This window comes from Momordica charantia (assembly GCF_013281855.1).
Source record: "Momordica charantia cultivar OHB3-1 chromosome 10 unlocalized genomic scaffold, Mcharantia_2.0 BLBB01000010.1, whole genome shotgun sequence".
NCBI classification, from domain to species: Eukaryota; Viridiplantae; Streptophyta; class Magnoliopsida; order Cucurbitales; family Cucurbitaceae; genus Momordica; species Momordica charantia.
This window is the reverse complement of record NW_028275158.1, coordinates 22,034,734-22,061,391: the sequence shown is the minus strand read 5'-3', so window position 1 is coordinate 22,061,391 and position 26,658 is coordinate 22,034,734. Positions and strand designations below refer to the sequence as shown.

The following is a 26,658-nucleotide window of genomic DNA, read 5'->3' as shown; positions in this document are numbered from 1 at the left end:
ATTGTTAGTGTTAGTGAGCAGAGAATTACAAAGCCAAAGCCAAAGCCAAATCCACGCAATTTTTACTACAAAAAGACAACCAAAGATTCTAAATCGAAACCCCTCACGTCAAGTAAAGCTCCACCCTCCACAGACCACAACCAAGCTAATAGCTATCCTTTCGTTTTCCCCAATTCAATTTCTTCTTCCCCTGTAAGCAATTCAAGAGAGGGAAAGCGACTTCTGTTTCCCTTTTGGACTAGTCGAGATCCGATCCTTCTTGGGTTTGAAAATTTTTGGACTCATATGTTTGTCTCTGGTGTTTCCACTATTTTAGAGAGAGAAAAGAGTGAGAAAACGGGGTTTTTAGAGCAAAAGGAGGGGAGATCTCAATACCCATTTCGTTTTTGCTTGTGATTTTTGGTTTGGGCTTTTCATCAAACAGATGGTGGGCATTTTCTCAAGGTTTTCTTCTAGCAGAGCAGGCCATCGACGAGCTCAGAGCGCTCTTGTAAGTAGTTAATTGACCTCTCTCAATTTGGGAAATTATGATTTATCTTGCTTAACTCAACTGTTTCCGAATTTGTATGCTTCGATTAATCGATCGCTTTAGATGTGATGGGTTGTCGATTGATCGTTTTCTAATGTCTTGTATTTTGCGATTTGGTCATTTAGATTGATTTTGCCCTTTTCTTTTCTGAACTTATTGCGTTCTCTTGATGTGCTGTTTCTTGTGGAAAGCTCGAAAGTGTCTTCCTTTTTTTTTTTTTTTTGGGTTTTCCATGGCTGATTGATTGGTTGACTTTAATAAATTGGAATCTTACCTGACTTGTTATTGTGGGGAATACGATTCTTTTGGGGTCATTTTTGTAGAATTCTTTGACTTGGGTCATCTGAAACTCGAATCTAGTTCTGATTTTCGTCTTTTTTTTAAAAATAATAATAATAAGAATAGTTAACGTCGTTGATACTTGATTCCATAGTAGTGGAGCAATTTTTAGCATTTATGTTTATAATTTCCATGGTTTCTTTGCTTCTGAGATCTTAGCATATTGCTGTTTTATTTTGAAACTTTGATGGAGGTCAGGAAATTACAATCTGGATCAATGTTTTCTTTTACTTTTTAGATGTTTTACACTTTTAGTTGGATATTTTGGGTAGTTTGATGCTGATAAAGTGTGCTTATTTTGGTGCAGGATGGGAGAGAAGTACTGCCTCCGAACCCGGAGAGCGTTGGCGTAACTGCAACCTCTGCTGCTGCTTCTCATGGAATTGAAGTAGCAGTAGAGTTCAAGCCTGTTGAACACCCAGTCGAGCCTCTGGAAAACGACAGGCCAATTCAGTGCCCATTGCCTGAACCATCAATTCTGAATGTGAGCTGCAGACTTGATCTTCTTGTACAATTTTGTTCATTTTAATGCCTATCCGATCCTTATATCTAGTTCTGTTATACCATATGTATATATCCAAGGCGAAGCAAGTGGCTCAAGATCTAGTTCTGTTATACCATATGTATATATCCAAGGCGAAGCAAGTGGCTCAACACTTTATCTTCATGAGTGTTAGACAAGTTGCGGTCGCAAAAATTGAATATTCTAGATTAATTTTGTAAGGTCAACTCGTGATTTTAAAGGCGAAATTTAGAACCATACAAAAAACCAATATAAGCTTCATAGAGTAAAGGCGTTCCTTCATTGGAAAAGGACCAAAGTCATAGGTTTAAATTTCTAGCTTATGCCTATGGGGTTTCCTGGCATGGGAATTTCTAGGAACCCCAACCGGGCAATGTTGCCGATTTGGTAAAGTTAGTTCAAACATGTGAGATCAAACAAAGAACTATGGATTCAGAAGGACTTGGGTTAATTTGTTCTTCATTCAACTTGAATGATATTAATTTCTCTTATCTATGAGGGTGAAGTATGTAAAAGTTTGGCTGAGGATTCTTTCTGAAAAAATACAAGTGCTTTTAAGGTCATTGTTAGCTTCTATTTATTAGTGATACCTTATTTTGAGATTTCTTTTCCTCTTTCTGAACATTTAGTATGCAGGTGTCGATACGTCTACCTGCAAGTTTTTTTCTTTTTCTCTTTCCACCCAGGGCACTATTGTCAAAGTTTGTTAAAAAATTTACTTGCACAATATGTATTGTCTCGGCCCTCTCGGGTTTTGTGGATTAAGTATAACATTTATGATAGGTGAAGTTTTGAAGCTATGAAGCTGGTCTCGATTGGATTAACTGTTAGGGAATTATGATGTTGTTGATTTCCATATTCATTTGCCAAACTTATTGGTGAAGGTTGTAGATTTGAGATATATTTTGAGATCTAAATCTGATTTTGAACTCCTCAATCACTAGGATGGCACAATATGGAAGCAGCGATCTGCGAGTATGCGTAAACTGGCAGATTTGCCTGTGATGAAGGAAGCTGAAGTTGGCGAGACAAGACCACAGGCGACACGGCCAAATCGCTTGATCTTACCATCGATCAGTGCTCCCGAACGTAACATCCTAAACCTACTCGAGGAATCTGGGATATAGAACAGCTAATTACTTATCCTTTGGAATTTAAAGTTCCCCATACAGTATTTTTTTTCAAGTTTATCTCCTCCCTCCATCCAATTTTTTCCCTTCATTGTTTTTTTTCCATGTACAATGCCCCATGTCACAGGTTCAGCGTTTACATAATATATATTAAAAAGATTAGTCTTCAAATCTTCAACTCTCTGTGTTCAGTCTATTAGTTCTGTTGTTCCGGTACTAAAAGACTTCTTGCAACGTGTTGAAGACTGAAAGGACAATACTTTCCTACTCGCTCAAATTTTTGATAAACAGGAAAAAGAGAGGAGAGGAAGCAAGAGCAAGGAAGTATTGTTCAGCTCGAAATATGAAAGCGTACGAGGACTGCTCGGGCTTTCGAGAGTTTAGAGGAAGCAGGGGAAGCCAATTAATGTTAGGTAAGTGTAACTACCAGCACATGGCTACGAAAGTTTGAAAGGATTAGAGTTTCAATTGATGAATGGAAACATAGTAGATGGATTTTGCTGGATATGATCAAATATTATACATGAAATGACCTTTACAGCTAATGCTTTTGCTTTGTGAAAAATATGAGCTTTATGATATTTAAAGTGGTGGGACGGTAGAACTATGTTTCTCCGTAGGATAAGTTTTCTATAAAATCCTTGATTTTAAGTTAGCTTAGATTATAATTTATAAGCTTTTTTTGATTGAGTTTGGTTTAAATACTATTTCGATTTCTCTACTTTTGATTTTGATTCATTTTGGTTCTTGACTTTTCAACACGTTCAATTTTTGTTTGTTACGGTTTTTCTACTTTCAAAATGTTCAATTATGTCATTGGACTTTTTAAGAGTTACCAATTTAGTCACTTTTTGCAGAATTGAATATACAATGAAAACTTTCGAATATAAATTTATGGTTTCATTTTAAGAAATTTAATGATCGGAGTGTCATACTAAAATTATGATCAAGTAAATGAGATAAAAATAGAAATTAATGAATTAAAATGACAACTTTTTAAAACAAATGTTTTGAAATTAAGTTGAAAAAAAAAAACTAAAATGAAAGTTGTTGTTTTGAAATTAAGTTGAAAAAAAAAACAAAAATAGAGATTGACAAATATATTATTTAAACCAAAATAAAAATAGTAATTTCGACAATATTTGTAAAAAAGTAAACAAGAAAAGCAATTATGCTAATTTGATTGCATTACTGTTTTTTTTTTTCTTTTTTTTCCATTAAAAGAAAAAACAGGTGCATTCAGTATTGTGTTTTGATCTCTTTTTAAATAAAATAAACACCTAAGCAAAGTTTGGTAATGTTCTCTTAAAGTTAATAAACACTTGCAATGCACTAACTACTTTTCCTTAAAATTTTAACTATATATCCTGCCTGCCTAATGGGTTCTACTTTTATCTTTTAATTTTTACTTTTCTAATAAAGATTCTTCTTTTATTAATATATATCATATCGGACAAGTCTCAATTTAATTATTTTTTAAACTGATAATTGTGATCCGTCTGAATATAGCTCCACTGATTAAAACATATGTATCCGACTGAAAAGTAAAAAAGGTCGAATCCTTATTACTATATATTGTTAAACTGGGGAAAAAAAATCTAATTGCAAATACTTAACTAGTTAATCCAATGAATTGAGCCACCATCATTCAAGCTTATAGATTTGTTTCATTTTGGTACTTATGCTTTTAAAATATCTAGTTCTTAAATCTAAAAACAAGTATTCTTTAAGGATGAATTTGTTAATTTGAAGTAAACTATTAACTAATAATATAATGTATTTCAAAGTTCAAATTTGAGTCATTGGATTCATCGGAAATCCGACCAAATGAATAATTATTAAGAGTATAAAGACCATTATAGACATCTTGAGAGTACACGAATCATATATATAAAAATTTAAAATATAGACACGAAGAAAATCATAATAGTTGGTCCAAGTAGATGGCAATATTGCCCTCCTCTCCCACCCAAGGAGGAAAAATAAATAAATAAATAATTAATTAAACCCGATAACCCATGATCAACGTATCGGGTCGGATTATTCCCAACCCGACTCCATGCGAGCGTCCGAATTTACCATAAAGCCCCCCCTCAAAAGTTTCCTCTGCTTTTCTATTCTTTTCTTTGAGAACAAGAAAAAGAACAGAGGAGGAAGGCACAAATTATATAAATCGGAGTCTCTTTCCCTTCGAGCATCCATAGCCGGAGTAGCCATGGCCGCTTTACAGTACCTCGATTCTCTTCGTAACTCGCATCCGGAGCTTGCTGATTGGTACAATACGCTTGCAGATCTGTACCAGAAGAAGCTTTGGCATCAGCTCACACTCAAGCTTGAGCAATTTGTCGCTCTGACTGTTTTCCAGGTCGGTTCTTTCAACTTTGAACGTTTTCAATGGATATTTCGACATTTTGATTTGTGTTTCCGTGTTAGTATTTCAGCTTTTAGATGCTTTCATTTTTGGATGGATACTGTTAGGGTTTTGGCTCTGGGAATATTAAAATTGAATTTGTGATGGTGAAATGTCCGGAAAAGTTAGGGTACTTTAGATGAAGAAGATCGTGGAATTTGGAACTTTGGGGATTCTTTTAGCTTACTGGATTTTGCCCTCAACTCTCTATTGGATTCAGAGTATTTGAAATGTAAAGTACGGGGAAAATCCCCCCAACCCCACCCCAATATCAGTAGTACGCGTGTGCAAGTTAAAAAGATCGAATGTAGGGTTTCTTTAGTTGGAGAAACGAGGATCTGGTTGAGGTGAGTTGTGACTAATTTACTTATTGGTTAAAAATGAACTGAAAAGATTAAGCTTGTGTTAGACTAGAGTGGAGCAAGATTTGAATCCTAATCTTTGCCATATCATTTTCTCTCCATTTCATGTTCGTATCGTGCGTGTTGGATCCATGTGAGAGAGAAGTGTTGAGGCATGAATTTGGAAGATCAAAGTCACCTTAGCCTAACATCAATAGGCTAAGCTATTGGGTTTGGAACTTTTAAATCTTAAAGTTGACACTTGTAAATTTGAGGATTAGATTGTAAGCATGAACTGGCGTCTTTGTTAATTCCAGAGTTGGACTTCCCCAATTTCACCCTTTTATTAAAAAAATATGATCTTCGCATATTTAGATTGAGGAGAGGATAATTGCTGTATGTATTTGATGGGTTATGCTTTTGGTCTCCTGAGAGCTGAAATAATTCTAAATTAGGTTGATCTAGCTTATGTTTTATTCGGTGAGTCCTTGTATATTTTGAATTTTTGGTTGATTTTTACTTCAATTGCATGCTCCACCTACATGTCTTCATGCAGAAACCTCAAATTCAATTAATACTTTTTTTTAATGGCTAAATGTTCAGGCTGGTGATGCACTGATACAGTTGTACCACAACTTCATCACTTACTTTGAGACCAAAATCAATCTTCTCAAGCTTGCACATTTTGCTGTGATTGTTTCTCGGCAATATGTGGAGAAAGAAGCTGCCATTGGTTATCTTGAAGGGATAATTGAGAAATTAAGGATTACTAAAGAGCAGCGCTTAGAGGAGCCTATCCTTTATATTAAGATGCAAATAGCTATCTTTAAGCTTGAGCAAGGTGATCGAAAAGAGTGCAAGAAACTATTGGAAGATGGAAAGAGCACTCTTGACAGCATGACTGACATTGATCCATCTGTTTACGCTAGCTATTATTGGGTTTCATCTCAGTTTTATAAGTTCCGCAAAGAATTTGCCGAATTCTATAAAAGTGCTCTTCTTTATCTGGCATATACTTCAGTAGAATCACTGTCAGACTCTTTTAAATTGGTATGATGAATAGTTTTTCCCTTTAGATACAGATGAACTTTTCTTTTTTATAACTTTAGTTTTTCTTTTCAAATAAGAGACAAACTCAGTTCATTATGTCCTATGCATGATGGGTTTGAGTGCCTTCTTTGTTATAAAATTTTGGAGGGTGGATGAATTTTTGTCTAAAGTTACGAATGTTTTTGTCCTTGATATTTATGATTATAGACTCTTCCAAGTACCGATAACTGACATCATTGAAAATTTCACTTGTATAATTAGGGGAACATAAAATAAGCCGACATAGTGCACGAGAAATTTAAAGTTTTTGATGCAATGATCCATCTTTGTCATTCAAGGCATTCCTTGAAGAGAACGAATATGGTCCTATTGTCTGTAATTAATGAGTGTAGCTTCTGCTTCGTTGATTCATTTATAAAATTCTTCTAGTGGATAGCTTACCTTACAAATTAATTTGACCAATAGCCTTGTCACTTCTCTATTCATACTCGGTTCATGTTTTAATTTAATTATTTAAATTATTATTTATTGTTGTACCTGTAGGATTTAGCCTTTGATTTGTCGCTTTCTGCACTCCTGGGAGATAACATCTACAACTTCGGAGAGCTTCTTGCACATCCTATTGTAAGAATTTGCACCATGATCCATTATGATTTTGCTCTCTCTTTATATAATGTTGTACATTACTTTCAAGGGCTTATATTTCCCTTCATTTAAAAAAAAAAAATTCCTTGTTGGTTTTTTATCCTTAAGATAGAGTAAAAACGAATACCGCACAGTTTTTTAATAAATACTCTAGTTTGAGAGGGTGATTACAAGGGTCTTCATACTTATGAAGTGATTAAGGACAGCATCAACATTCAACAATCATCTGTGGTGTATTTGTGTAAATATTTTTAGTCGGTGCTTAATCTTTTCATGACTATTTATTTTGGACTTCAAACCTGACATGTATGTGCAATTTATTGTCACTTCAGATCAAAAGTCTGTTAGGAACAAAGGTCGAGTGGCTTTACTACATACTTCAGGCATTCAATTCTGGTGATCTAGTTCGCTATCAAGAATTGTGTCAAGTGCATAATGAAGCTTTAAGGGCACAACCAGCTTTAGTTGAAAATGAGAAGAAGCTATTAGAGAAAATCAACATTCTCTGCCTCATGGAAATCATCTTCAGGCATGCAGGCCTTGCTCCTTTGTCTGCTGGATACTTTTTGCCCAATGACTTGATTTTTCTGTATCATTTTTATGCTAATTTGGTTTTGTTGCAGCCGACCGTCTGAAGATCGAACCATTCCATTGAATGTTATAGCAGAACGGACAAAACTTTCAATAGAGGATGTGGAGCATCTACTAATGAAGAGCCTCTCTGTAAGTTTCACTTGTAGTTATTTGCTCACAAGAAGATTTGCTTCAAATTTGTCCATGAACTTGGTCACTTCGAATTAAAAAAATAAAAAGGTTAGCCAAGTGAAATTATGATGTTGGAAGAACTCAGATTTTACCTACAGGAAAAGCAGTGGTGATATTAATATGGAATGCATAAAAATTTGTACTAGATTGAAAATGTAGGGGAAGAAATTAGTTGGATGGATGAAAAAATTTGCATAACGTTGAAATAAACTATTTTATTATAACATTCTCAACACTTGAGGAAAATAAAGAACCACTCGTTCACTTGTCGACAAGATGTAAAAGGGAAAAAGGCTTTGTATTTCTGTATTTATTGGTGAATCTTTCATCTCATCCCCTGGCCTTAGGCTGTTCTTTGTTCTTTTGAATATATACACAGGTTTCTGATAAAAAAAAAATGGTGAATGCTTTGAGGAGCCACAACTATAAATCTGCTTCTAGGCTAGCATTATAAGTTTTCCAATACCTTGCACGACATGTTTTGTCTCTCGGGTGGTTACGGGTTTCATATCTTCTTTGCTCTCCATGATTGAAGAATTCTACCACTGCCCAGTGGATTTTTATGATAATTGATAAGAAACTGGGCGAATTTTATTGCAGGTCCACCTTATAGAGGGTATAATCGATCAAGTCGAGGGGACGGTACATGTTTCTTGGGTGCAACCTAGGGTTCTGGGCATTCAACAGATCAAATCCCTGCGAGACCGGCTGGACAATTGGGTGGATAAGGTGCATTCGACTTTGCTTTCAGTCGAGGCCGAGACTCCCGACCTAGTTGCATCATGATCCTCTTCATTTCATCCCTGAACAACTTTAGCAAGAGAGAAAAAGGGGAGGAGAGAGAAAACAAAGGCCATAGAACAACTGATTTTCAAGCTGTCTTTTATTGAAGCATTTTCTTGGAAGCAGAAGCCTCCACTTCAGTCTAGTTAGTTTTCAAAGTGAGCATGGATTGGAGAAGTTGTTGAGAACAGATTTGGAGTGGTTATTGGACTAATTCTGTATTTGTTACTTTAGTTGCATACAATTGAGTTTTAATGAGCTCCATGCCAATCAATTTCATGAAAAAATTTTAAATCTTATGAATTAGACTTCATATAACATTGCTAAACTCATTTGTTCATGCATCAAATATGGGAAGCAATAGATTTGCTACCAAGAGCCTAAGAGGAGTTCTCTATACAAAGTTACAAGACCATTCTTCTACAACATCAATCCAACATTTTTCTTCCTTTTGAACATAAATATGAAGAAGAAGATCATTGGGCTGCAGCCTTCCTATTGCCCAAGCAGAAATCAAAACCTTGAAAAGAAAAAATATTACAAGAATAACCTTATTCAAGGAGAGGAGAAGCACATGCCTTTCCTTCTTTTTTGCCTCTATCTATGAAACTAGTACAAGGAATATTTGTTGAGATCATCATCATTGTTGTCTAACAAATGGAGATGAGCTCACATCTGTGCTATAGAAGGAATCCTCAGGTCCTCCATAGTAGTTCTCCTCTTTCTCCTCATCCCACTTCACAACTTCTCTTATATACTTGAATGCCTCGTCGATAGTCACTCGGTCCCGCGCTCTAGCTTGCCACACGAAGAGCTTACGACCCGTGATGGATTGATAAAGGTCCTTGAATTTCATAGCTACATAGTAGTAAGCTTGATGAGATAATGATTGGTTGCTATGCAGCGGTCGGACGGGGCTGAAATCGTTGAACCACTCGCAAACGTTCAATGACGCTCGGTTTACTCTCTCTTCGAAGAGATCATACTTGTTGAGTATCAACACAAATGGGGTATTTTTGAAGCAAGGGTGTCGGACCATCGTCTCAAAGAGCTCCTTGCTCTGCATCATCTTGTTCTGTAATAGGTTTCCGCTGCCGCTACCCTCTGGCGCAAGGCACATTTGGTCAAAATCACTGAGAGCAACAGAGAAGACGACGACTCGAACATCCTCAAACATTTCTACCCACTTGCAACCTTCATTCATCCCCTTGGCACTTACCCTTATAAGTTGGTATCTGCAACAACAAAATACAAGTCAACATACATTTATCAAAAATAAAAACATGAATACATCAATCAAGAAGCGATTTGATGAAAGAAATGTTCACAAAGTAAAAGATTAGTGCTACATAACCAGCCCCCAGCAGAAACTTGCGTGGGGCAAAATGTTTGGGAGTGTTGTTTAATGACAAAAGTACTTTTAGATGGTTAAAAATCTTCCCAACACAAATGTGAATGTTTGGCTACAAAATTTGGAAGCACTTTTCAAATAATCAAACTACTTAGAAGTGTTTTTTGCTTACACATTCTCTCAGGACAATTTCTTTCCCCATCTCAGCATCAACATTGTTAAGCATGGTTTTTTGATTACAAGTACTTTTGATATCACAAGCACTGGAGCATAAAAGTATTTACAATCCTCTCATCCACATACAAGGAGAAGAGCAATGAATGTGCAGGATGGAAAAATATATTACCTAGTGAGAGGCGGGGGCGGAGCTTCAAGATTATCGGTGTAGGTCTCAGACATCGGACTCCGATCATCGAGTGAAAACTCCATGAAAGCTAACCCATTCCCTTGGGTTACCCCTTCTGCATACAGGATATCTCGATCGGAAGGTTCATATTCGTTGCTCGACACCTCCACTGCCTGAAACAATAAAAACTTCTAAGCATTTTCCTGGAATAACTCATTCATTCCTAAAGATTCAATATGAAGATGACAGGACAGATAATGCTATCTCCAATGAAAAGTTCTGGCTTTGAAATTTCGAGTATAAGGACAAAGATATTAATGATTGAACAATGGAGTACCCGACTTAAGAAGTACTCGGCAACATCGGGAAGGAAGTGGAGCTCGTCTTTTCTCTTGTATGTTTCCTGGATGGCAGGATCCTTCCACAACTCTTCGACTAATGGAGCATACTCGCGAGTTGCAGCAGGGAAGAACGCGTCCAAATCTCCAGTGGCGATGATATCGAGGAGCCAATCGGAAAAATGTTTCAACCTTGGGTTGATGGAGTAAATACTTTCCCTAACCTCCCTCTCTCCATCTGCCATCGGAAAATTATGTAGTTGGAGAAGCATTAGTATCATTTCATTCAATAAGTGAATATGAAAAAAGGCCAATGAACTCATCGTTGCAAAAGTTACCAGTTTCAAGAGCTTGATCCCCCTGGGAACTTGGAGCTTTGTTTCGGTTTATGAACTCCTCCTCGAATCGTTCTCGACCGTCAAGCAAGATGCTGAGATACTTGTACATGTTACTTTGAATCATAAGCTTGATATCTTGAAGCTCTTCTGCACTAAATCTGTTCCCATACAAAAACTTTCCCTGCCCAGAAAAATAAATATTGAAGATAGTGGATGGAATTGTTTCATTTCTAATAGATTTTAAACAGTTTTATCGAGGCCATTTCCTTTGCAATGGCCTCAAGCTTTCCTAGTGATAACTTCCCAATGCCAACCTCACAATTGCAAGATCAAACCATTTTCTTTGCAGAATATGCTCAGAATCAAAGCTTTCATGGAGAAACATGAAAGAACACGAAACGGCAGCCTACTGATATTTATACAATTATGTTGGCAAAATAAAAAGGAAAAGTTCAAACTCAGACTGTTTGAACCAACTAAACACATCAAGCGCCTTTCAGCTTCCTTTTAGAATACTTTTTTTTTTTTTTGATTGATGACTTCCCAACTCTACCAATATTTGTATATATAAGTTCCTACTTTTATCCACTTCCTACATTAAGTTATATTACATGATTCCAATATAATTTTGGGGAAAATGTGAAAACCTAAGAAGAAAGTGATGATATGAGTGCAAAATAACAATAATAATAATGGCATGTTTTCACCTGCTTAAAGATAGTGCTAGTTCCAGAGCCTTCAATCCCAATGAGCAGGAGTTTCTGAACCCTTTTTTGCTGCTCAAAATAGGTGGGAACTGTTGTATAATTGCTAGCCTCTTCTCTCACTCCATGAGGTGGCTGACCGTGTGGCACTGGCAACGAGAACAAAGCACAGACGAACCGTGTCGAAGCCTGCCTTATTAAAAAAAAACACAAGGTTTTTGAGATAGAAAGGATAAATTTGACATCAGTTAGACTTCATTCAAAAGGTTTTAAGTGCACCTTCTCCCAAATATTTCCTCTGATATTGTTCTGACCTTCTTCCTCGTAGCGGCCATCATCATAAACCCAAAAATGGGTGTCCCGCGGGCATTGTACATTTGCCAACTGAAAAATAATAGCATGAATAGGTCTAGTTATAGCAGTAACCATAAACCATTAGAACTCAGCACAGAATGGAAAACCTTCTTTTTTTCCTTTTTCCTTTTTGAGTAGACTTTAGTTTAGAGGAAGCCAATGAAATAAAACCAAGAATCAGTGAAAGAGTTAGCTCCTCTAAAGATAGATGAAATTGCAGTGTTCAAGACCAGCCAACCAAATCAGATAAAATTAAACAAATATAAGATATCTAGTTATGCTTCAATATGTATGCATATAATTCTTACATTTTAGATATAACTTTTTTTCAATATTCAAGATGACTCAAGCCTCCAAGAGGCAGCCCAGTTGGCAAGGGCTTGGGGTCTTCTAGGTCAGTAAGGGCTTGGGGTCTTCTTGGTCATACTGACCTAGAGATCTCAAGTTCGAATCTTCTAGTGAGCGTAGTTATCAAAAACCTTTGATGTCTCCCGCATCCAGGTCTTTGGGTAGGCGCCGGCGCCCTTGAGTATAGGAGAGCAAAGTTCCGACTTCCAGTTTTCAAAAAAAATAATAATAATCAAGCTGACTCATGATTTCAATGCACTTGCTACAAACAAAGACTTCTAGATCAGTATCCTTTTAACTCTGGTGAAAATCCAAATTTTCTCATAAGCTTTTCAAACTTATTTTAAGAACTATAACATACAGTTCTTGTCAATGTGCAATAGATCAAAATACTTTCACTTTCAACATGGGGGCTAAAAGTCTCAGCTGAGGCAAAACCAAATTGTCATTAAAAAATTCATCTCTTTTTCCCAATTTTTCTTTTCTTTCTTTTTCTTAGACTTGAGTGAAATGGAGATCATCATAGTTTATACCCTTGACCCTAACATCCTTTTTTGCTCTTCCTTTATTCAAACATATATGTGATAGAATCCAAGATCTTCCCAAAATTATTCTTAAGTTTATTTAGAAATGGAAGATACTCAAAAATGTTAGATTCTTCTTTGGACCGTTCTCCTTGTCAATATAAATATCTTAGATATATTACAAAAAGATCTCAACTTTTTCTTCTCCCCTTCTTGATGTATCCTTTGCCAAAAGAAAGGTGAAAGTGTAAAGTTTAAAGTAAACCATCTCTCTGTCTCTTGTTACTTTGCTTCCACTTTGAGGCTTCTTTGTTTCCAAACACAACGTCTTTTGGTGCCACCATTGAGTGGTTTAACATTTTATCATACGAAGTAAAAATATCAAACGGAGTACGTTTTACTAGCAGTTTATTTTATACAAGGAAGACTATTTTATAAGAGGAAAACGCTCCAGAAGAAAAATTATTTGAGGTGACTAACACAATGTAGCTGTCACTTTTAAAACCATTAAATGTATGGGTAGGTGAATAAAAAATAATTTTTAACCAAGTATCTAATAGTTGAAAATGACAGCCACATTATAATGGGTACCAATAATTTTAAAAGCAAAGCCTTATATGCTTATAGATCAAGGAAGATGTACCATATTTGATGAGCAAGCTAGGATAGGGGATGCAAGAAAACGAGTCACTACATATGATATAAAAAGAAAAATAGTTACAGTTTCAGAAACAAAAACAATGAGAATTATAATATTTAAGTTCCAGTTAATGAAGCCAAAAGGTGTACCTTAAGCACCCTTAATTCGAGTCTAGTGATTTCTCGACCGTTGATGTAAACTTCGGTGTTTCCATTGCTTGCATGGGGACTAAGTTTGCCAGTGAAACTTAAGTTTGAACTAATGATTCTATCTGGTTTTTCTCCTTCCTGTCAGACCAACACAAAAGTACTTCATGAAGTTCTAGTTGCAGAGGCAAAAGTATTGACATGGCCAAACAATAAAAATATCAGTAGAAAAGATACATTAATGCTAGTAAATTATAGTCACCTTTCCCCAGAGACCAGATTCTTTGTCGTACCAATAGCGACCGGGTTTCAATTTCTGTGGAGGAAGAGGGCATCCAAGTAATTCTGCCATCTCTTCGGCCCTTAGGGGTAATCCATTCACGATCAGCTGTTCCGGGCGAAGCTGATTAGCAGGACACTCTTTCTCTGCTTTCATAATCTGCTTGACTTCCAAAGGACTAAGTAGATGAGACAAGACCCTCGAATGCTTTCCCAATTTCGACCTCTTAGACTCGTCTATAGGATCACCGATGCAGGTGACGCATTTACGCCCTTCAGGCATTGACCCCATGGCCCTAAGCACACAGTTGCTGCAATATTTGGCATCACAAACTAGACATGACTCCTTTGTTTCCCACTTTCCCTTCCCACACCTATAGCATACTCTACTCTTCTTTTTCTTCTTCTCCTTTGAAACTCCAACATACTCCGGATACACTTGCTTCTCGACGTTAAGTTCTTTTCGATGGGAGTGATCGACAGTATTAAAAGTGACAACAGGTGCTCTCCTCGCATCAATGACTACTTGTTTAGATTGATTACTAGGAGGATTGTGAACTGAAGCTGGGGAGGCTGAAGGTGAAGCTGAGGAAAAATCATGGTTTTGCAAGACAGACACTACAGATTCTGAACTTCCTGATACCCTTGGACTGTGAGTGGGCGAACTCATGACTCCAACAATACGAGAGACTGGCAAAGGAATTGGTTCAATCGTGGGAGGGCCGTTATTGGCAATGGACCTTTGGGATTCAGATAGAGGTTCTGCAACCGGAATTATGCGAGGATTTACATCAAGGGGTTCGACTCTTGGAACGTCGTAGATCACTGGTGGGCCTTCATACTCCATAGCTATAGAGTAATCTAGATCACTAGCACTTTCAGGGAGAGATGCTCCAGGTGGAAGCATCTTCTTCACCAATTCTCTCCAGTTTTCTTCCTCCCTTCTTTCTGTTTCGCCCGACATATCGCTGTAGTTTAGACCAGAGCACTAAATCCAACTTATGAACACTTTTGAGATAGAAGAACTCTCCTTATATATAGTTTCCTACAAGAGAAATCCACGAATAAAGCTTAACAATCTTCACCAATCAACAAAGATATCGCAGAAATTGTCAGCAGTAGAAACAAACACCAATCATGACACGAAGAAAACTCTAACAAGGATATTCATCAGGAGCCGCCATGGATTGTTGATTCCTAGTTCAACCAAATCACAGCAATGGCAGACATCGAACTATAAAAATTCAAGAGAACGAACTTGAATCGGAGTTTCGGAGACTTAAGAAAGCTTCAAAATCAAAAAGCAAACAAAAACCCCATTTATACAACAAGTTTGCAGTCAAAATCAGAACACCCAAAACGCAAATCCAGCAATATTTTTCAAAGCCTCGAAAGAGCAAACGAAGCCACCTCTACAATCCAAGAGTTGAAAAAATCAGAGTCAAACAAACTATAAACAAATGAAAAAAGAAGAGCAGACCCAACAAAACCACAGGAATCAAATATTCAAAGCGAAGACTATTTTACCAGAAGATAAAACCGAGATTAAAACAACAACAACAACAACAAAAAAAAAGAAAAAAGAAAAAAAAGGGGGAAATGAGAAATACCCTTTTGAAGAGTAAACGCTTTACTTTTGGAGAGAGTCAAATAAATGAGGGAAAGTGACAAAATGAAAGCGAATCGTAAAGATTGAAAACTGAGAGCGGCTTTTTCAGCTTTGATTGGCGCTTTCGGAACCCAAAAAGCAAAGAAAGCTTCTGCTGCAAAACCCACCAGTTCAGTTTCACCATGGACGAAAGAAAAGACGAGGAGAGAGAGAGAGAAGAGCGCAGTAGAGAGAGAAACAGAAAGAAGAAGAAAAGAAAATGGTGAAATCCAAGCACAAGCAGAGAGCGATGAGAGTCAGACGTAGTGAGCTATTGCCAATTGCCAGATGTCCACACACACGACAAACTGGAATTTTATCTAAATTTACTCCCTAATTTTATTTTTCTTTTGTAATTTCTCGATTTAGTCTAATTGTTTAAAACGTTCTCAGAATATTAAAATATTTTCAAATCAACATCGATATAGTATCGAAAAAAAAATAATAAAATACCATTAATGCGAACATAATATTAATATTAATAATTTTAATTTGTTTGAAGAAATTATGAATGCTATGGGACGATTTGAGTAATTTCTACTCATAAAATTAAGAGGAGTGCTTATAATTTGACACGATCTTTTTTAAGAATATAGAGTTTGAGAGAATACTTTCTTTAGCTTTAATATTATTTCTGTTTAAAAAATAATAATTATTTAAAATTTTGTTGGTTTTTTTAACCTTTATAGGTAAGAAGTTTATTTCATTATTATTATTATTGTTTTTTTTTTGGTAAAAAAAGGGTTGACCAATCTTAAAACATATAACATACTAAATTGAGAATTTTTAAGCGATTTCAAAAAATGTTAAAATATTATAATTAAAACATAGATTTACTATTGTGGTTACCTACCTTAATATGATTGACATGTTTTAACGTTTGCAATTCAACTTTTAATTTGCTATTGCAATTGACAATGTTGCATTATAGAAACATTGTGAAATAGTTAAAATATTAATAAACTTGTGTAAGATTTGAAAGTTGAAGTTATCATCTATTTAGGAAAAAAAAAAAAAACTAAAATGGCGATGGTATTGATTTCAAAATTTTAAATATCGATGTCGATGAAAAATATTATTGGAAAGATTATGAAAATAAAAAATTCATAAAAAATATTTAAATTTTCATCTAAAGTTCAAAATTATTAATATTAATATTATGTCTATATTTTTTTTAAGAAATATCCTGTCTATATTACTGATATTTTGTAGATATTCTTTATATTCTGTCAGTTTATTTTTGTGATAATATAGATTTATCTCAAATTCATAAACACGTAAAAATATTGATAGTAATATGGATAGAATTTTAAGGCGTTTAATCCAACTCATCCGGGTGAGAGAGATAATTTTGACAAGCGTGGATGGGGTGGGTCCCACAATTCTGTTTGGTCTCTCCATAAGTAAGGTTTTGGCTTCGATTATAATCTATTGAGTTCGTGATAGAAACTGATTACTTGGACAGACGGTTCCCCGGAATCTCTTAGTCCACGCGCCAACCGAGCGCGTGGCGTTAAATGTGCACGACCAAGATATTTGTAGTGTGGAATTGCTGTTTCCAAGTGCTTCGGAGAGCGTGGGCAATCATCTCGATTTTGACGGTAACGGCGTCGTTAAATTAGAAGAAGAGTCCAACACCACCATAAGTGTAATTTCCAACCATTCTTCATTTATGACCTTTCAACCTTTATTTCACAAATTTTTTATTTCAATAAATAGCGCTTTTTTTTTCTTAAAATATTATTTTGATAGTGTAGTTTCAACTTTGATATGTTGTATTCTCAACTTTGGTTAGTTTCGATTCTTATATTTTAAAATTTTATAATTTTAGTAGATGAATTAGGAGGAAAATAGAAAAATATAAAGAATAATGACAATTTAAGTAGCAAACTTGAGCGGGTTTGATGAAAATGAATATTGATGCTGCCTATAAAAGTTCGAATTCCTGGATAGACGTCGAGTGTATTTGCTGGAACGATAAGGGGATCTTATTGATGCTATTAAGATTGAAATGTAAACAATGTCTCAATAAAAATCTTCATTAATGGAAGATGTCATATAAATAGACCGTGAGCAAACTGTTACAAGAATAATATAAATAAAACTGATATAACTAAGCCTATAACCACTGTATTATGAGACCAATACTAAGTGGTACATTATACTCTAATAAACGCTATGAGGAAATCGTTGACATTGAAATACACACCTCAACTAGAAATGATAATACCCAAATTTTGGACATCGGGAATTCGAGTGTCTTTCCTACATGTCGAGAGGATGTCTTAGCACATAGATTAGTCGTGGATGTGTGCGTATAACAAATGGAAGTTCCTCTCAGTCTCCAAATTGGGTCACTTGTGTAGCCAGTGAAGAGTTTGTTTATTTTGTAGTCCACGAGGTAGCTTTTATTCAATGAATTGAGTTTTGTTTTGTCCTATTAAAAAAAAGTAGCAAACTTGAACTTAACTCAACAGTGAAGACATCATGTTCATTCCTTAAAGATCGGAGGTTCAATCCTCCACCTCTCATTTAATTAGACTCTAATAACCTTTTTGGAAATTAGAGGTTCGAATCTGACCTTCACTTTCTTTTTAGTTCAACAATACATGCAGATAGATACTCGAACTCACAGTCTTTTAGTCGAAGAGTAGCCTATAAAAAACCGTCAATTTAATTGTAACCCAACTAAAATTTATTTTTCAAAAAAGGTAGATTTGAACTTTCAATTAAAGTCTTACATTTGAATTGAAATCTTAAAATGGATGGAGAATAAATACTAATGGTGGGTGAGGGCCCACAGCGAGGGGATCTTAATGATGACCACGTGGAAGGCAGTAATTAAGTATGGAGAAGGACCCACAACTACCGAGGTGAATCGAAGACAGAGAGAAAGAGAGAATCAGTAAAAATAAAATGGTTAAAATATCCTTTTTTTTTTCTTTTTTAGCTATCATTTGGCTGTTATATACTTTTTGCTTTTGTATTGTTTTGTTAAAGTATTTTTAACTTTTCAGGTCTTTTAATACATTTAAAAAGTCATCACTTTTACTTCAAATCTCTATTTCCATATACTGTATTAAAAAAAAATGTGATTTTTTTCTTTCATCTAATTTCTATCTCATTTTTTAACCATAATTTAAACATGACACTAAATTTAGTTCGAGTATAGGTGTCAAAGTTTGACAAATAGTGACTAAAATAGTCACTTTTTTTTTCATAACCATGAGTGTTCGAATCAGTTTGTGCACACCTCGACTAATTTTATGAGACACCACTTATCTCTGTTACATTTGGTTGTCAAAGAAACTCATAAGATATTAAATTTTTTATAGGCGTCTGTTGTGGTTTGAATCCATTCCTAGGTAGATGGTCAATATTTTTTTTAAAAATAGTAACTTTTAGAAGTAAAAAATCAAAACAATCGTTTGAAAGTATATGAACTTACGTGAACCATGTACTAAAATAGTTATTTTTAAAGTTGACTGGACTAAAATCAACTTTAACCGAATAAAAAAAAGACTAAAACAAAAAGGAAAGGATGAGGGAGTGGGGAGTTAAGAGGCAGGTGAGGGTCAGGTAGCATTATTGGGTTTGTTTGGGTTACAACTTACCAACTTTATGAGTTTTTTATTCCCATTTTCTTCTACTCTCTCTCTCCAAAATTTAATATAATAACTAAATACTAAAAATGAAATAAATATTTGGTTAAAAGTAGAAATAATAAATATGAGACAACAATAGAATCGCATTTATACTTTGTCTCTTTCTTCTTTTTGTCTCATTTTAGGCAATAAACAACTTAGAAGTGCTGATTTTTTTTTTTTCATTTTCTAATTTCTAATTATCCGTATCCTGTTATTTTGTTAGGCAATAAACAAATTAGAAGTGCTAATATATTTTTTTTTTACATTTTCTAATTTCTAGTTATTCATATCATGTTATTTTGTGAGATATAGTTGGAAATACAGTTGGTTAAATTACAAGTTGGATCTTTATACGTTTTAAGGTTGCACGTATTTAGCCTATGTACTATAAAAAGTTTATAACAGATTTCGGAACTTTCAAGTATGTCTATCTAGCATACATATTAAATTTTGTTTTTATCAACCTGAGGACTTTCAATCTTATGATATAATAGCTCTCTACCGCTAGTTTCACGGGTGGAAAGGTACATGACATGATGATTATGTTATTTGAAGATTACGTGACAGGTTAAATTTGTAGCTTCAAACATTTGATGTTATAAGTTTTCATTGGAGAGAGTTAATGGCAAAAATCTACCACCTATTTGACACAAAAATTGAAAATTTATGTGCCTATTAGAACATTTTTAGAACACGCAGACTAAACAAAGATAACTTGAAAAAAATAGAAGTTCAATAACCCTTTCATGTTTAATTTTCAGTTTTTAAAAATTATGCCTATTTTTGTAAGTTTTTCACATTTTTTGAAAACATATTTGAATTCTTGGCCAAATTTCAAAACAAAAACAAATTTTTGAAAACTATATATTTTTTTCTTCAAAATTTGGTATAGATTTTGAAGATGTTTATGAAGACTATAGGTAAGGAACACATAGATGAAAGTAATGTTTCTAAGCCTAAGCTTAACTTTTAAAAACAGAAAACCAAAAACGAAATGGTCACCAAACGAGAACTTAGAAATCTATTAAAAACCTTTCAAGGTACCAGCACCAATAAACATAATCCTGAAAGTTCAGAACTAAACTCATAACTTCACTAGTATATTTTCTCCAAATTTAAACCCGAAAAAGATAGAACAGTTTAAAATCATCAAACCTCAATCCATTTTCTACCAAACACAGCACAAAATATGGTATTAAACAGAAGATGCAATATTGTTAGTTCTAGGATCAGCAGTTTGTAGAGCAACTCCATCGGGATCTTCTTTAAGTAGGAGGGGAAGAACATTGAGTGAAGTCCATGAGTTGATCACATGGCTGCTACAAGAATCACCCAATGTAATAGCAAATACAGCATCAAACCCACCTGCTCCTGGAACTCCACCCAACAACACTCCTTCCAATTCCATGGTTGCATCCAAAACCTCACTTTGGGACTTTGGTTCAATCTGCATATATATATATATAATATATATTATATCCAACAACAGAACTCAGTACTCTAAATTTTGTACTGTTCAGCCCAAAATGTTCCATCTAGATAATTAGAATTTTCGGTTCTCATTCGTGCTAGTTCTTATTAGAACTTTCACTTTCACTACTATTTCTACTTTCATCATAAATTGTAGCTGTCGTACCCCTAACTACCACTTAAAATGCAACTATGAACATAGATTTGAGCATAAAGATAACTATTAATGTAATTGTTCCAACAATATATATACTATCATAACTGTAACGAATCACTCTTTGCATGAGTTTCATACCTTCCAGTCTAAGCATTTTCTTAACAATCATCTCTCGAGTGTTTAAACTACAAGGGTGTCGATCGCTTGGAAGTCACTTTTTGAATAATTATCTCTCAACTGTTTCTTCAAAAAGTATTTTTAAACCAATCTTTTACAATGTTTCTTTTTTAAATTTACTACTAAATATGTAGCTTTTTCAAAAAGTACTTTTAGTCATCTAAAATTACCTAGGAAATTATACTAAACCTGCACTAAATTAGTAATTAAAAAAAAACTTTATAAAAAGAGTATTTTCATTTAAAAATCATCCCAAAACACACACTTAGTTACACTATTATATTTTATTTTATAAGAAACAATCACTTAATAAAATAAAATAAAGAAAAAAAGGGAGTTACTTTTTTTTTTTAGTACAAAAAGAGGGACTTAGCTAGCTAAACACACACTTTCCTATTTGTCGCTTTGGAGATAAAATAAAGAAAAAAAGGACTTACTGGAACACCTGCAGCTTCGCCCATTTGCCGCATATTACTTCGTATCTCGAGCATAGCATCTCTTGCTCCCAACAATGCTTTAACAATGGTTTGTTGGCTTGGTTCAGTGGCTTGTTCCATCCACTAATACCAATTTGTAACAATTTAAGGTCAATTAACATAAAGATGGATAAAATGTAGTAAACCATCACACAGGGACAAAAATATCACTTTAGCCATTTTTTTAAATTACAGTATATCATTGTCAAAATCACCCCGTCTTAAAGTAGTAATGTTTGACAATAATATGAGTGAGTTTAGACAATGGCAAGTGTGACAAAATCACTTCCAAACATGTCTTAGTTGAGCTCGGGAAGTACCTTCTTTGATCTAAGTGTGCTGCATTTGCTTATAATGCATTTGTACACATCCCAGTGTTCTGCTGCAAGCTTTCTTAGTAAGTTTAGTTGGTTTTCAAGATCAAGATTCGCTTCGGACAACTTATTCCATGTTTCTTGAGATTTCTGAGGGTCAGACTTTTGCCACTTTTTAACGGCACCTACCATAGATGGTGTGGATGACCCTCCTGCTCCTGGCTCCCCTAATAACTGACAAAAAAAACAAGAACATTGAAGAAAGATAGTCTCAGTGATTGAATAAAGTAGACCGTCTGATAACTATTTGATTTTTTGTGTTCTGTTTTTAAAAATTAAACTTAGAAACACTACTTCCACCTATATGCTTATTTATCTTAATATTTAATTTTTAAAAATATTTTCAAAATCTATGCTAAATTTTGAAAACTAAAAAAAGTTGTTTTTAAAATCTTGGTTTTGTTTTCTAAATTTGGATAATAATTGAAATATGTTTTTAAGGAAGGTGAAAAACATACCAAAGAAATGGTAAAAATCAAACATAATTTTTAAAAACAAAAAACAAAAAACGAAATGGTTGTCAGATGGGGTTATTTATTTTCATACTACATAACCTGAGAACGAAGCTGCTTTGATATAGAAAAGTTTCATTTTGAAGTGAATATATGTAAAGATACTATATCCACAAAAGATCTTTAGAGTAAACTGTGCCACATAAAGAAAGAACCTAGCACTAGAAGCCATAAAATACACCTAAATATTTAGGAAATATTGGTAAATATCTAAATAGTTATTTAAATAAATACAAGGGGGAAATACCAAACTTTCTCACAAGATTCATTAATGGAGGCAAGGAAAACTCAGTCCTCTCATGGTCCCAGTTTCCTTTTAAGATATTGACGATGACTTCTTCTAGTGGTCCTTTAACTGCCGCCTGAAATAATAAAAATGAATAAAAGACAATACAAGTTCAGGAAGACATTCAAGGTCTTTGGAATTCTCAAAAGCAGAAAATTTGTAATCGAAATTCAGAATTTGCACCAAGGCCTACTTCAAGATAAGAGGACCTTATGATGAGATATTCTCCACCGAAACTTACAGTGAGTTTGGGATGGATTTTGAGAAAAGTGTTTTTTTTTTTTAAGTTAAGCACTTCTTTTATGAGCACTCTCGAAAGAAACTAATTAAGTATTTTTCTAAAAGCTTCTTTGAAGTGTTTTTTAATTTTCAAAATCATCGATTATCTAATTAAGAATTTTGAAAATTGTTTTTAATTAGTGAAAAGCATTTTTTACCCTTGGAAAATTTTTTCACAAACTCAACCTTCAGCGTGAAAGAAAAAGCAACATTTCAACATTGTACACAGACAGGTACTGGATATTAAGATTAGTCCCTTCGAGCACTACAGGAGGAATATCATATTGTTTAAAAACGATCAAAGTTATCAACAAATACTGAATAATATATAGCCAAAAGAGTTGAATTTCAATATCAAAGGAAAAGGTATGACAATCATGTCACCGTCAACTCCATGCCCAGATAAAAACAAGTGAAAAGGTCAGATGAAAAAAGCTCTAACTTCATTCCATTTAAAACATAAATCAGCCATGCTGCCACTAAAATAGCACAGCTACTGATGGTTAATGTAAAGCACCTTGCAAGCAAATTTCAAGTGTTAAGAACTTAGGAAAAGGAGTATGCAGAATTTTGTGAAATGGAAAAAGTATTGGTGCATGAATAATAAAATGCGATTTGAGTGTTTCGGTTTGATGGTGCAGTCTGTAAGCAGACGGTGACTAGCCACTCAGAATATAGATTGTAAAGAAACGGAGAAATGAGAGCTAAATAATGAGTAGCAGATGGCTATATACCTGAGCGGGAGCTAGCACATCAGGTGAAAAACGAACATAACGTTGGCTACCATAGACTGCAGAACTGACATCAAATCCACTTCCAACTTTCCCCTGTGCAATGCAGTGAGCAGTTTGGGCTATTACATGCACCATATCAAGATCCTTAATTTTATTTTCCTTGTCTTGACCTTTTGATGAGGAAAGATTTACGACACCAAAATAATTAAGTAGAGCAGCAACAACAGAAGTTGTCATGGCAGCAGATGATCCCAATCCTGTTTTTGCAACTTCGGGCTTGCAATTTTCACTATTTGATTCTTCAGCATTGAAGCTAATTGATGCAAATGGTGGAAAAGAAATCAGTGATTCTGGTGTCAAAGGAAGTCCACGTGCTTCAATCTATGAAATGGTAACAGCTCATTAACATCAAAAATGGAACCTCAATGTCCTAGAAACACATTTTGAAGGAAATAATTAATTGTTATTTAGGAAAAACAAGGTATTCACTGACTTTATGAGATAGTGTTTCCTCGGTTCTAAACAAATATTTCTACCAAAATAATACTTAGGTACTTACCAGTTAGCATCTATCTTCATGCTAACTACCAATAAAAATTTGACAGTCGTTTACTTTTTTAAAAACAGAAAAAAATGTCTCTCCGTATTTCTCTATTAGTAAAAAATTTGATGCAGTCAGCAAAAGATGGGTACTGATAAGTAAACAACTAAGTATTTTTCTTTACACTCCTTATAAAGCGAATAGAGTCGCAAACAAAAAGAGATATTTGTGTTGTATTGTAGAATAGATGTTCAGAAATAAGAATGAATCGTTGATGGATTTCGAAACATATCAAGCACCTGATTCCGATAAGAGTAGAAATCATTGCAACCTAAAATTGTGATATCCAGACCTGCAAAACTAACCCGTTGGAAATTTAGCTTGTAGCATTAATGGTTGTAGACGACTGAGAAGAAAATCATACTGATTTTACCTTGCAGTAGCAATCTGTGCAGTGAATCTTTCTTGTTATTATCAAATATTCCATGTGTAGCAGCTAAGGAGTATTGTACTGCATGTTCTACAAAAGGATTCCTCGACTCACTGAAATTATGGACAGTCACAGTACCTGTATTAACCTAATTGGTCGTATAGAAAATCTAATATACAGTGAAAACTCAAATTTACTTCTTGAATAAAAATAAGTTTGCATACATCATAGAGGTAAAAATGACTTACCTTGAGGAGACACACTGAACCGTAAAGTTCTCTAGCGACAATCTATATAGACTTTCTCGAGAGAGCTGGGGTGAGGTCAATTTCACATCTACCCATTCCTGAGAAAAGAAAAAAGATTGTTGAAATGTATTGCGATACGAATGGTACTCAGCATGACAGTAATCAAAACAATTATTTTAGGGGAAAGAGTACAAAACTCGAGTCTCTAAAAGCAGTTTTAGAAGGAAAATAATGCCCTATCAGTAAACAAATAATCATAGCACAAGTCACTTCGGACGTATAAACAGCAGAATTTAAACAACTTGTTAATGTCCCAATTGATAACATTTTCGTCAAGTGTTTTCTGTTCTTAAAATTACACATACTTCCTCTCAATTACTTTGATATTTGTGCATATTTATGTCACCATTCCATCATGCACATCCAAATTCCTAGCCAAATTTCAAAAACAAAAATAAGTTTCTAAAACCTACTGTTTTTCAAAATTGGCTTAGATTTTGAAAAGTAGATAACAATGCAAAGAAATACAATGGTGACATTAGTGTTTGTAAACTTAAATTTCAAAAACTGAAAAAAAAAGATATAAAATTGTTATGACCCAAACTATTAACACTTGCAGAATCATGATAGGTTACATACCCCACCCCCACTTTCTGGCTCAGCATGCTCGTGAAGTGGTTTCACAATTGCATAAAACCGAGCATTTGTACTGAGTACCAAACCAGCATTTGGTCTCTCCAAAATCAGGTATCCTCCCGTCAATAGTACTTTCCCAGGAGCTGAAGCAACTCTGTAGAAGCATTAAATTTAGAATTGACTTCACAGTCATATGTCTAGAGATATCTAAATTTGGTGCAACAACAGTGACAAACCGAATTGACACTCTTCACGTCACTACATATGTTTAGAGTATTTTTTTCATTTTAGTTCCTCTATTTAAAAAAGCTTCAATTTAGTCCGGTATACACTAACATTTTTCAATTATACCCTTACTATTAGTAGATGTTAAATACGAGTATAAGTGACATGATATTCGGTGAGTCCGAAAAACTCTAGGAGAATAATTAAACCACCTAAGATGGAAAAGTCCAACTTCTTAGAACTTCAGAAGAGTTCAATATTATCCTTTCTTAGATTCTTAGATGACCTAATTTATCATCAAAAGTTTGTTGACTCACTACGTATTATGCTAAGTAAGCTAACTATTAGCCACATTTAACATCCATCAACAGAAATGATATAATTTGGAAGATGTTCGAATGTACCATACTAAACTGAAACTTCTTAAGCAATGGGACTTAATCTGAAAACACAAACATATATTGAGTTTCTACCAGATATGGACCAAAGAGTAGCAGTGATGAAACTTCGATTGATCCTTCCAGAAATGCTCCAAATTGACAGATAACGACAGCTAAAGAAAATATTTCGATTCAAATAAATAAACAATCGAACTCACACGGCCATCGCTACTATTCCCCGATCAACTTCCGAATCAACGTGTGACCAGGCAGTGCGATCTGAAGGGAGATTAAAATAGATTCAGAAACCGATAAATGAAGCTCAAATTGGCGACAAATTAGAACAATCGATCAAATTCTTACGCGGATATAGAGATGGAACCACAGATATTGATGTTGATGTGAGACTACATAAACTCAGTGCAAGAATTTCACAGTTTAAGATTCGTTGATTTTGAAAGCTCCGTGGAGTTCACAGTCAACATCTCTCTCTTTTTCCCTCCTCCATGTTTTTCACGCCATTTGCTCTTCGCGCGCGCTCAACCGCCAACGTTT

At 34.6% G+C, this 26,658-nt stretch overlaps 4 protein-coding genes across 5 annotated transcripts; 2 read left to right on the top strand and 2 right to left on the bottom strand.

Moving 5' to 3' along the window:
* On the top strand, window positions 1–2,699 carry LOC111014798 (uncharacterized). Of its 2 annotated transcripts, none has more exons than XM_022289622.2 (3): window positions 1–490; window positions 1,176–1,352; window positions 2,336–2,699. In XM_022289622.2, exons 1-3 carry the CDS (start codon window positions 425–427, stop codon window positions 2,516–2,518), a joined length of 426 nt encoding a protein of 141 aa, XP_022145314.1. In that variant the 5' UTR covers window positions 1–424; the 3' UTR covers window positions 2,519–2,699. The 2 variants fall into 2 exon arrangements, with proteins under 2 accessions (XP_022145314.1, XP_087984511.1); XM_088128385.1 differs by lacking the exon at window positions 1–490 and adding an exon at window positions 786–1,061.
* Window positions 2,700–4,656: 1,957 nt separating this feature from the next.
* On the top strand, window positions 4,657–8,814 carry LOC111014797 (Proteasome component (PCI) domain protein). Its single transcript, XM_022289621.2, has 6 exons — window positions 4,657–4,886; window positions 5,876–6,322; window positions 6,866–6,946; window positions 7,300–7,496; window positions 7,591–7,690; window positions 8,333–8,814. The coding sequence occupies exons 1-6, from the start codon at window positions 4,737–4,739 to the stop codon at window positions 8,516–8,518; spliced, it is 1,161 nt and encodes a 386-aa protein (XP_022145313.1). The 5' UTR covers window positions 4,657–4,736; the 3' UTR covers window positions 8,519–8,814.
* Window positions 8,815–8,830: 16 nt separating this feature from the next.
* XLG3 (extra-large GTP-binding protein 3) lies at window positions 8,831–15,783 on the bottom strand. The gene is made up of 9 exons (XM_022289619.2): window positions 15,494–15,783; window positions 13,867–14,928; window positions 13,608–13,745; window positions 11,872–11,976; window positions 11,596–11,781; window positions 10,889–11,069; window positions 10,550–10,788; window positions 10,213–10,385; window positions 8,831–9,750 (listed from the first exon to the last, which is right to left on the bottom strand). The coding sequence occupies exons 2-9, from the start codon at window positions 14,845–14,847 to the stop codon at window positions 9,156–9,158; spliced, it is 2,598 nt and encodes an 865-aa protein (XP_022145311.1). The 5' UTR covers window positions 14,848–14,928; window positions 15,494–15,783; the 3' UTR covers window positions 8,831–9,155.
* A 4,466-nt stretch (window positions 15,784–20,249) lies between these two features.
* On the bottom strand, window positions 20,250–26,658 carry LOC111014891 (phosphomevalonate kinase, peroxisomal). The gene is made up of 11 exons (XM_022289755.2): window positions 26,467–26,658; window positions 26,322–26,382; window positions 25,502–25,652; window positions 24,863–24,960; window positions 24,618–24,727; window positions 24,484–24,536; window positions 23,644–24,024; window positions 22,605–22,706; window positions 21,779–22,006; window positions 21,420–21,542; window positions 20,250–20,625 (listed from the first exon to the last, which is right to left on the bottom strand). Exons 2-11 carry the CDS (start codon window positions 26,327–26,329, stop codon window positions 20,374–20,376), a joined length of 1,506 nt encoding a protein of 501 aa, XP_022145447.1. The 5' UTR covers window positions 26,330–26,382; window positions 26,467–26,658; the 3' UTR covers window positions 20,250–20,373.

Excerpts from the sequence above, each read along its gene's own strand:
- LOC111014798 (XM_022289622.2), top strand. The coding sequence starts at position 425 with ATGGTGGGCATTTTCTCAAGGTTTTCTTCTAGCAGAGCAGGCCATCGA. Across the intron at positions 491-1,175 it reads GACGAGCTCAGAGCGCTCTT|GATGGGAGAGAAGTACTGCC; the intron begins GTAAGTAGTTAA and ends ATTTTGGTGCAG. Across the intron at positions 1,353-2,335 it reads CTGAACCATCAATTCTGAAT|GATGGCACAATATGGAAGCA; the intron begins GTGAGCTGCAGA and ends CTCAATCACTAG.
- LOC111014797 (XM_022289621.2), top strand. The coding sequence starts at position 4,737 with ATGGCCGCTTTACAGTACCTCGATTCTCTTCGTAACTCGCATCCGGAG. Across the intron at positions 4,887-5,875 it reads TCGCTCTGACTGTTTTCCAG|GCTGGTGATGCACTGATACA; the intron begins GTCGGTTCTTTC and ends CTAAATGTTCAG. Across the intron at positions 7,691-8,332 it reads TACTAATGAAGAGCCTCTCT|GTCCACCTTATAGAGGGTAT; the intron begins GTAAGTTTCACT and ends ATTTTATTGCAG.
- XLG3 (XM_022289619.2), bottom strand. The coding sequence starts at position 14,847 with ATGTCGGGCGAAACAGAAAGAAGGGAGGAAGAAAACTGGAGAGAATTG. Across the intron at positions 10,789-10,888 it reads GGATCAAGCTCTTGAAACTG|ATGGAGAGAGGGAGGTTAGG; the intron begins GTAACTTTTGCA and ends TTCCGATGGCAG. Across the intron at positions 9,751-10,212 it reads CCGCCCCCGCCTCTCACTAG|ATACCAACTTATAAGGGTAA; the intron begins GTAATATATTTT and ends TTGTTGTTGCAG.
- LOC111014891 (XM_022289755.2), bottom strand. Across the intron at positions 24,025-24,483 it reads TCTACTCTTATCGGAATCAG|ATTGAAGCACGTGGACTTCC; the intron begins GTGCTTGATATG and ends ACCATTTCATAG. Across the intron at positions 22,007-22,604 it reads TGCCTCCATTAATGAATCTT|TTATTAGGGGAGCCAGGAGC; the intron begins GTGAGAAAGTTT and ends TTTTTTTGTCAG.